Source organism: Hydractinia symbiolongicarpus, chromosome 15 (assembly GCF_029227915.1).
Source record: "Hydractinia symbiolongicarpus strain clone_291-10 chromosome 15, HSymV2.1, whole genome shotgun sequence".
Lineage (NCBI taxonomy): Eukaryota > Metazoa > Cnidaria > Hydrozoa > Anthoathecata > Hydractiniidae > Hydractinia > Hydractinia symbiolongicarpus.
In genome coordinates this window covers 11,022,016-11,031,620 of record NC_079889.1, presented here as the reverse complement: position 1 = coordinate 11,031,620, position 9,605 = coordinate 11,022,016, and the positions used below count along the sequence as shown (strand labels likewise).

The 9,605-nt window shown below is 37.6% G+C and overlaps 2 protein-coding genes across 2 annotated transcripts; one reads left to right on the top strand and one right to left on the bottom strand.

Annotated features, from left to right (window-relative positions):
* Positions 1–375: 375 nt before the first annotated feature.
* Positions 376–4,221, top strand: LOC130629082 (uncharacterized skeletal organic matrix protein 8-like). The gene is made up of 3 exons (XM_057442177.1): positions 376–417; positions 2,304–2,893; positions 3,908–4,221. Exons 1-3 carry the CDS (start codon positions 415–417, stop codon positions 4,125–4,127), a joined length of 813 nt encoding a protein of 270 aa, XP_057298160.1. The 5' UTR covers positions 376–414; the 3' UTR covers positions 4,128–4,221.
* Positions 4,222–4,922: 701 nt separating this feature from the next.
* LOC130629081 (potassium voltage-gated channel subfamily B member 1-like) lies at positions 4,923–8,137 on the bottom strand. The gene is made up of 2 exons (XM_057442176.1): positions 7,444–8,137; positions 4,923–6,025 (listed from the first exon to the last, which is right to left on the bottom strand). Exons 1-2 carry the CDS (start codon positions 8,047–8,049, stop codon positions 5,096–5,098), a joined length of 1,536 nt encoding a protein of 511 aa, XP_057298159.1. The 5' UTR covers positions 8,050–8,137; the 3' UTR covers positions 4,923–5,095.
* Positions 8,138–9,605: the final 1,468 nt, after the last annotated feature.

Genomic DNA, 9,605 nt, shown 5'->3' with positions numbered 1-9,605 from the left:
TACCTCATATGTTATTGTTTAAATTTTGTTGTTAATTAAAACGCGTATAATTAATTACCAACTCGTTATCATAAAATTATAAGCACCGTATTGCCATCTTAAAAGGGGGGACCAGATAAGCTGATATTTCAAAATAAAAGATTTGAATCTTATTTTTATATCAAATAGGACACTTACCTGTCATCTCTCTTTTTTTATCTCAGTGTCCAAAAGGTTTTTATACCAAACCTATTTACGGCTAGAATATTATTTTGATAAAAATAATAGTTGTTACCCCCGTCTTTTTCAAAATTCAGGGCCAGGGTGTGTAATTAACAACACGCGTGGAACAATAGTTTATTTTTATATAAATAGAATGAAGGAAAATAAATTTATATTGTCATTGAAGGAACAAGGTGAAGGTGTGATAACAAAATGGTTTGTTGTTTAATTATTACTATTTTTCTTTCTTTTGTAATGTTGTTTTTCTTTGTTTGTCTGACGTATTTGATCCGGACATCTGGTTTTAGCTTAACTTGACGTCTGCAAATCATATGTTTCCTGCATTACCCTCTATCAATGATTATTCAGTATTTTTATATTTATTATTTACGGCACAGCATTTTGGAAGGATTGGCTAGGGGTGTCTGTCTGCGTGCCAAAATGGTAGCTGCAAGAAACGACGGGCAATTCCCGTGGATTTTTCTATAGGCTTATATAGAAGGATTTAATTGAAAATAATAGGAATCAAACTTGTATGTTATAAAAACAGCTAAGCGATGTAAAATTATTATTCGCAAACTAATCAGGTAATTACCACAAATAAATTATTTTTACACGTGAGAATAACAGTCTCTTTAATTAAACTCGGAATTAAAACGCCATTTTAATTTCCTTGACAATCATAAATACAGCGTAAATCTGAAAGAGACCGCTACCAATATTCTATCGCATTTTGTGAGCGGATCCTTTAGCGTAAACCTCGGAATACTCCCTCCCTCTTTTCTAAGACCTATTGCTATTATCGTAGCCCCTCCGTGTTTATGGGTCCATTGGAGAAGAAAATAAATATAACTTCCAGACAAGATGGCGCAAGAATGCGTAGTAAATGTTAGTGAAAGCCAATCTCGTTTCCAGGGCATTATGCCTTGTTGATAAAGTCACTCCGTAATAACGGCGCAGGAGCCATAAGACCCTGGGGGACGCGGTTGAAATAAGCCATAATAACCCATCAGGGTTTGCACGCACAAAGAACCCTAAAAGACCCCTGTCCAGCTTGTATCATCCCAGGGGTTATGTTCGAAGATTTACGGTATGTGAAAGTACAGTCTTGGTACAGAGATAAGCAAGATCAATAGACTTCTCATAATATGTTGCTGGTGACACTTTAAATCACTGCGGATAGGTATTACGTCACACTGTTCTGACGTCACAAGAACAAATATCGGTTTCACTTCAGAGTCAAAAGTGCCATTTAGTCAACCCCGGGTTCTTTGTCTTATACGAAAAAAAGTCCTAGGGTCGAGGTTAGTCGTTTAGCATTTCGTTCTTTTTGCACAAAAGCAAGATTGATTTTTAAAATGGCATTCACAACATCCAAACCATCAAAAACGAACATGGCTTTACGAGCATCTAGTGAACTTTCTGACTCTAGTGAAAGGATATATACGGGAACACCTCCATCTTGAAACGATAGTTTTTCTTCGAAGTGCGAAAATAGTCCTAACCACATTTTAATACAGATTTCACGAAAAAACAGGTTCTAAGAAAAACATGAACTGGCTGTAACTCTTGCGGACGAATGAGGTCGCACATTGACGCCAAAACGTTAAAATGACGTCAATAATATTAAATTGATGTCAATAACACAGCTAGGATTGCTAGCACCCTCGTCCCTAAGGGTTGTTTGAATTGTTGATATGAGTCATCTCAATGCAGGGGGTGAAATGACTTTACTGTTGAGCTGTAGCCTTAGGTTGACAGTTGAAGAAACAAGATTATAAATTTATAAACATCTTTCGTATTAAGTAACTAGGAAGGCCACATCTCTCCAGCCTAAAATGTACCTTACGGACCGATATCAAATTAATTAAAAATAGAAACTGCCCTGAGAACGAGGTTGCTTAAAATATACTTTAAACTTTAGGACTACAGTATGACATTTTACTAAAAGAGATGGAAGTATAACAATATATTGCGCATAAAAATGCCACGTTTCAATCACAACATAAACCTGTTCCTAAATAATCCGACCTAGGCCCCTAAAACGCAGAAAAGCAAATTTTTACTGATGTTGAAATATGTTACGATATTTTGTATTTTAGAATCTTTCCACATTATTACTGTATGGTTTCTGCGTCTCCTTTATATTATCACTATACGTCGAAGGAACGTCAAGCAAGTATTTGCGCCGTCATCAGAATTACCGTCGGAGTTACCGTCGGGTTTACGCACACCGATATTACAAATATTATGGTTACAATAGTCTAGCAAGGAGACAGAAAAAAGCAGCAGATCAAGTAAAAAGGATTTTTGAAGCCGCTCGAACGGTTAACCCAGACATGTTTGCAATAACGCGACCGCAAGCAGATAACTTTACCAACCAGATGTTACTTGAAGAGATCGTGCGCCCGCCTTATGAAGTTTGCGCGAATAAAACTTTACCAAAATATACAGATTGTAAAATACTCGAGCTTCAAGATATATTTGCAAGTTACACTTGCGATAATAAAACAGCATCCAGACAACAAGCTTCAGACGAACATCACCGTGTACGGCGTATGACCACGACAACAAATTCTGACGGGAGTGTTACAGAAATAAGGGGCTGTTCCGAACGGAGAACAGTTACACTTAACAACAACTTGAGGTTATGTAAAATGTGTGCTGCTACTACTACATTACCACAGAACGTGTAAGTACACTTTATCGGCATGGGAACGAGGTTGTTCTAAGAAAAAGCACGTGTCAATTTTAAAAATTAAAGTTTAGTTACTACAAGAAAGGTAATGTTATAAGAAATATACAACCTCATCTCCAGGGCTTTTTTTCTTTCACCGTTGTTAGAAAGAGAAAAGGAAAGACGAGGTTGAAAGATATTCTTACATGTTGCAAAGAATAGACTGCAAATATTAATATCCTAGACAGAAATATTTAAGGACAACTGAGAAACTAAATTAAGAAAACCCGACTTTATATAATGTTTTAAAATGTGATTTTTAAAGTTTTTTTTTAATGATTTAAATATGTTGTCTCAACCTCGTTCCCAGGGACTTTGTCTCTTCTTTACAGCGGATTGACGAGGTGCGTCTTCTCCTGTATTCTCCTGTCAAGTTATCATAGCATGGACTGAATAAATCAAGGACCTGTTGTTTCTTTCTGTATCTGACTGCAAGACGAACTGTTTTGTCAGATTGGTCGTTAAATGAAACATCGGTATAAAAGAAAAAGAGCACTTGACTTATCCTCGTCCCCAGGGTTTGTTGCCTATGACAAAGTCGGTAGCGCTTACTTGACGGCTAAACAATGTCAAAAAGAAAAAAGCCCCTGGGGACGAGGTAGCGCTGAACTCTCAATATGTTCCAATCCAAGTGACATAATGATAATCTAGGTCTTCTATAAAATGTTTTAAACACGACTTTAAAAAATCCGTTTGTCAGACAGATAAATCAGTATAGAAACTGTTCTTGCAACCTCGTTCCCAGTCCAATTTTTCGCTTTTTTAATGTCCGCGCCGTCTCGGATATCAAAAAAGCGCAAAATTGGCCTGGGGACGGGGTTGTGTTTTTGCTAATTTCATAGGTCCAACTTCCAAACATTTTGTGCATTAACTTCTTGTAACACCAGACAATATATACTTTCGTTTCAGTTACACACATCTGGATGATAAAAAAGAACACGTGGTTGATGTTAAATATTTTTTTTTTAGATTCCCGCGCTTTATAAATGAAATTATTTGCGACAGAGATACAACTTGCTTGACACGTCAAGGAAGGTGTTACCAAAACTACGTCCTTCTTGAGTTTCGAAGGGATACAAACGAAGTAGGTTTGAACCGTCTTGGAGAATGGTCGAAATATCGCCAGAAAATTCGTACCTGTTGTTCATGTCAAGCGCTTAAAGGTGGATTGATAGAAAGATTTGTATGAAAAGGCGCCTGATAAATTTATGTTACATTAGCACCTTATAGACTTTTATTTGCATAGATGTTTTCTTTGTAAACATTAACTTGCATAAACTATAGTGGTTAATAAAATATTTCCCTGAGAAAGAAATACTCGAGCTACAACAAAAAAGGCTGTGATAAGCAAGGATAGCGATCTAAGTATTCGTCTGAAGTGAACTCCATGCATCGCCTTTTGTTACATTGAAGTCTTAGATCCTTCAGCTTTCTCGAATGCGTGTTGTGTTCGACATTATTTTGTGATAGATTGGAGCATAAAACATCAAGACTTTTTAATCATCTACTTGATTAACAACAAGAATAAACTGCTTTTTAATATTATTATTAAAAAGCGAACATTTATACGGGATATAGCCATTCCACCGTTGGGAACACTGTTATCAATGTTGGTCCTGTGTTCTGAATATATACATTAGTTATATACTGGCATTGTCTACCCAATTTTCTTCATATGGCCTGGGTTGACCGTAGCTGTGGTAAATCCATTAAATTTATGCAGTCCAGAAGTCTAAGGGTTCAGGGGGGATATCGCAGAATCTCTCCTAACGGTTCTTCTGAATAGTTTATTCTTGCTATGGTTCAGGGCTTTGATGCCTACTAAGTCCATGGTATATTATCTCTTTAATAATAGCTGTCGTCTGTCTGTCTCTGCGCGGATTCCGCGCTTAGTTAGAAAATGATGTTACGGAAACACGAATATCAAATGCGATATATTTTTATCCACTTTGTTGCGACGGGTAAATATAAAGGACGGGCGAACCCGTGGATTTTTCCACGGGCAACGACTAGTCTATATTATAATACCCGTATACGTTTGTCTGTTACGCAAAATGGTACCTCAAGTAGCGAGACGTACGCAATGTGGTATAAAAAGGACGGGCAGACCCAAAAAAAACCAATATAATTAATCGAAAATATTTTTAGGAACTACAATTACACGGTTTCTTCTGGTAAAGCTCCGACAGTGCTAAGGCGTGACATACGGCGTCGGTAGTGTCCATGTCGTTCTAATTGAGCCATGCTGAGCTTCGGTTGCGGGATTGTGTTTACATGAAAAAGCGAATCCTTAGAATCCTTTATGATAACATCACTCCCATTTTCCGATTCAACATCATCGTCGGCCATTGTATAGAGTTTGCTTAACTTTTCCTTGTTCATATGATCTTTATAAAACGCCGAAAAATTGCTAACGATCGTCGGAATAGGTAACGCTATGAATATAATTCCCGACACGCAACACATACTGCCGATTATTTGACCTAACGGCGTTTTCGGATACATGTCGCCATAACCAACTGTTGTCATGGTGATGATAGCCCACCAAAACGCTGCAATGATACTTTCGAATTTTGTATCTTTTTCATCTTGTTCTGCGTAATACACAAGACAGGAAAATAACGTCATACCCATAATTAGTAACATAAATAAAAGTCCTAGTTCCGAGCTGCTATTTTTAACGGTGTAACCGAGCACTTGCAAGCCGGTCGAGTGGCGTGCTACTTTAAAAATACGAACGATACGGAAGATTCGTAACGCCTGCACAAATCGACGTACGTCAGTAAAATTTTCGTCGACACCTCCATGCAAAGTTTCGATTATAATTCCGATATAGAATGGCATAATTGCTAACAAGTCGATGGCATTTAAAACAGACTTAAGAAATTGCTTTTTGTTCGGACATGCTATGGCTCGAGATAGATATTCCAGTGTGAACCAAAAGATGCAAATGATCTCGATAATTAGGAGATTCGGGTTATCCGTTTTCGTACCATCGGACAGTGTTACTTGAACGTCCGGGTGCGTGTTCACACAAAGTGTTATCGTAGAGATTATGACCATGAAGGATGAGATAAAAGACACAACCTAAAATAGAATAAAAAGAAAATGAATTGTATAATCCAAGCTAGTTTTATAGTGCAACTAACGCTAGTATAAAGACAAGTTCCACAACTAGGTGGGAAATAGGCGGGGCGGGGGAGGGGGGACAAGGTTGCTTGTGTTTATTTTTTTTTATTTTGCTCACTTGCTAGTGGTTTTGTGACATCGGAGTGTTGTTTAAGTTTGTCTTGTGAAGTGAAGTAGGTAAACATCGTGCCTTGGAGATTGGAGATTAAATTCCTTATTTGGGAAAGACATGACATGAGAAATAACTTTGTTCGTTCTTTACGGAAATTTTCAACAAATAGGGTGAAGAAGGTTCGCGAAGAAAAATTTTCCGTGACGCATTTAGTACGCTGAATCTTCTCAATAACACCACCCTTTTGTTTAGTGTTCGCCAAAGCTACACTCTCCACCCTCTTTCTCCTTCGTTTAAAAAGTACAGTTGCACTGTCTTATCTTCCCAAATTTTTAGAAAGAGAAAAAAGCCCTGGAGACGAGGTTGACTACCTAAATATTGCATACTTGAAGAGCTGTGCCTACTAATATTTTTACACTTCAAACGTGAACTGATTATGCAACAATCCAAGCGATAAGGCAAACTCGCGAAAAAAGGTTTGCAAATGAAGTGCTTACAAACCTTTTTCGCAGGAATTAATTTTTAAAAACGACTAAAGACAATAATCTTACATTCAGAATTTTTTTTATAATTCCTATCCTATTTTTTAATCCATCTATCCTCTTTTAATACCTAAATTCCAAACCATTTTATACAAAAAGTATCAATTTTTGTTAAAACTATGGCTGATTTTGATATATTTCACGAGAAGAAATTTTCCACGAATAGATAGATAGATGTGCGTATTTTACATGGCTAGCCTCACAAATATCGAGGGATATACCCTGCATATTATTTCCAGGAGGGACCAAAATAAAGGAGTCCTACAGTATTTATTGGTCATTTGTAGCTAAACAGACCCAATTAGGGCCCGCGCTTTACCAGACAACTCCCTGCAACATCCAACGCCCCATAAAGTGTGCAATCTCCCCAAATCTCCCTCACATGGCTTGGGTTATCCCGAGGCTAGGGTAACATTCACTCGCCTATATTGAATCACCGTCAAGGGAAAACGAACTTTGGTTTCTCGCAAAAGTGGAAGAGTTATAACCACTAAGTAACGGCACCATAATATTGAGAGTTGAAAATGGCGCAGCCATGAAATTCACAATATTTGTTTCTAGAGCTAAACAATTTTGACAGTTCACACCAACTTTGTCCCCAGGTATATTTGTCTCTCACCGACGCTGCTTGCTGTCGGATATACGAAAAGAAACAAAAGGCCCTGGAATCGAGGTTAAGTCTACACACAGGTTGCACACGAAAAAACTGTGATTATACATACAGTTGCAGCTTTTGATGAGTCGTGGTTTTCGAACAAATCCCATGTTTTACGTTTCCACACACTCCAACGACTTTCAGGCCGTAAATTTATTGACGATCCCAAGCATTCATCCAAGGTAGCTTTTTTAGCTCGTTCTTCGAATAATTTGTTTGTTTTCTTCATAGTTTCAACTACGTCCCATTCTTGTTGGTGGTAGGCTTGGCAACAGCTTTCCAGGTTGAAGGGAATGCCCCAATATTCGATTTCATACTGAAACATTTCGATGCAAACATGTCGGGGTACATGAAGTAGCCCTGTGACATAATATGCGATAACTAAATGGAAACAAGATGGGTCCCGCTCGAAATACAACTCGTTTTTAATTTTATCGTACCCATCGTAAAGTGTGCTTGATGCAACACCTTTTGAGCATGACAATCTCTTTCCCAAAACAATTTTTCCAAGTCTCGTAGAAGGATACTTTAGTATCGTATCTCGTAGCAACTCAAACTTTTGACCACAAATGTTAATGTAAAGCTTTCGGTGGCTATTTATATAAAGCGGTGTGACAGTAGTCTTTAGTGCAGATATCGTGCTCGTTCCTTCTATGGTGTCATGACTTTCCATAATACAATCGCAGTGCGCTCATTTCTTTATGTTGGATATATCAGTTTAACCGACATTGTTACTCTGTTAAGTTGAGGTACGGTGTATATAAATATGACGTCAAATGACGCCAAACATAGTATCCACGATTTTCGAATATAAAAAATATGACGTTAAATTGCGCCGGAATCAAAGATGGACAAAATTATGTAAAATTATGTAAAATTATCGTGCAGTGCATAGTTTTGCTATATGGAAAATATTTTTACTTTTTTATATATACTCATTTACTTCGTATTAGTTTAGTATTGTTATATTGCCGATGAAAATTAACTTTCTAAATTTTACTTAGAAAAGCTTTTAAAAAAAGTGTAAAGTATGAAAATCCTGGACAAAAATGAAAAACATTGCAGCCGTTAAACAACATAGAGCGGCTACTGCATGGTGTGCAAGTGCAGGAGAGGATGGATGTTGGTGGCACTTCTAGAGGCACAGGGATTGTGATTTCACCGTGTACCTTAGGTGTGAACCCCCTCAGAAAATTCAAAATTTCCAAAAAATATAAGATTCAATCGACTTTGACTAAATATGATTATTTTTAGCCAAGGTCGACTGAAAAACCCGCATTTTTAGTCTTTCACTGACGAAATGCATGTTTAAGCGCGTAGCAACGCCTATAGCAATCATTATTAACCGTTTTTAACTAGCTTTCAACCACTCTCCCTGTATTATAATTAGTCCCTGGGATCGAGGTTCTTGGTAAACCTGCATGCACAGTTGTTGCATGTCTATCGAGTTTGTACAGTATCTACGTTCTCTAATATTTCCGCCACATACCATTGAGAGACGATTTGAACACAGTATAATTTCAATCAAGATTAAAGAATTACATTTTTATTGCACGGATTAGACTTGCGCTAAACGTTATGTGTTTTTACATCCTCGTCCCCAGGGTCTTGTGGCCCCTGAGCCATTATTTCGGAGTGGCCAACTATCTATCAGCTTTATCAACAAGGTAAAATGCCCTGGGAACGAGGTTGGTGTTTTTATGGTCTTCACCCATCACAATTCTGAGTTTTTTAAACTTCTTTAATGTTTTTTTCTTGAAAATACTACTTTGACGTCACACGCATAAATCATCCCGCCTCCCAATATACCTGCTTGAATTTCTAAGGTTTACTTCGAATACCGTGATATGTTGTCAAGTGCTCATACCTAAGCGCCCAAGTCAAAAATTCAGTAAACAAGAGCGTTTGTACGATTTATTACGGTATTAATAAGCAGGGAAGGCAGGTCGAATGGAATAATGTTCTGGCCAACTAAATTCTGAAGTTTTTTGTTAACCCAGACCCTTCCTGAAAACATTCGGGACACCCGGCGCATAACCTGCTTTCTTATAATCTCGGAGTAGATATTTAATATATGTGATGTTATTTAACAAGGGCGAGGGTAAAACGACGCGAAAATCCGCTTAGGTGGATATTAAATAAGAACGTTATCGCAGTTTAACGAGGTTAACATCAAGGAGGACCGCTTTCTTTTTGTTTTGCTATACTCGTTATGATTCCCTACCACCG

Coding starts and splice junctions, on each gene's coding strand:
- LOC130629082 (XM_057442177.1), top strand. Junction 2,894..3,907: donor ACTACATTACCACAGAACGT/GTAAGTACACTT, acceptor TTTTTTTTTTAG/ATTCCCGCGCTTTATAAATG.
- LOC130629081 (XM_057442176.1), bottom strand. CDS start 8,049: ATGGAAAGTCATGACACCATAGAAGGAACGAGCACGATATCTGCACTA. Junction 6,026..7,443: donor ACTCATCAAAAGCTGCAACT/GTATGTATAATC, acceptor ATTCTATTTTAG/GTTGTGTCTTTTATCTCATC.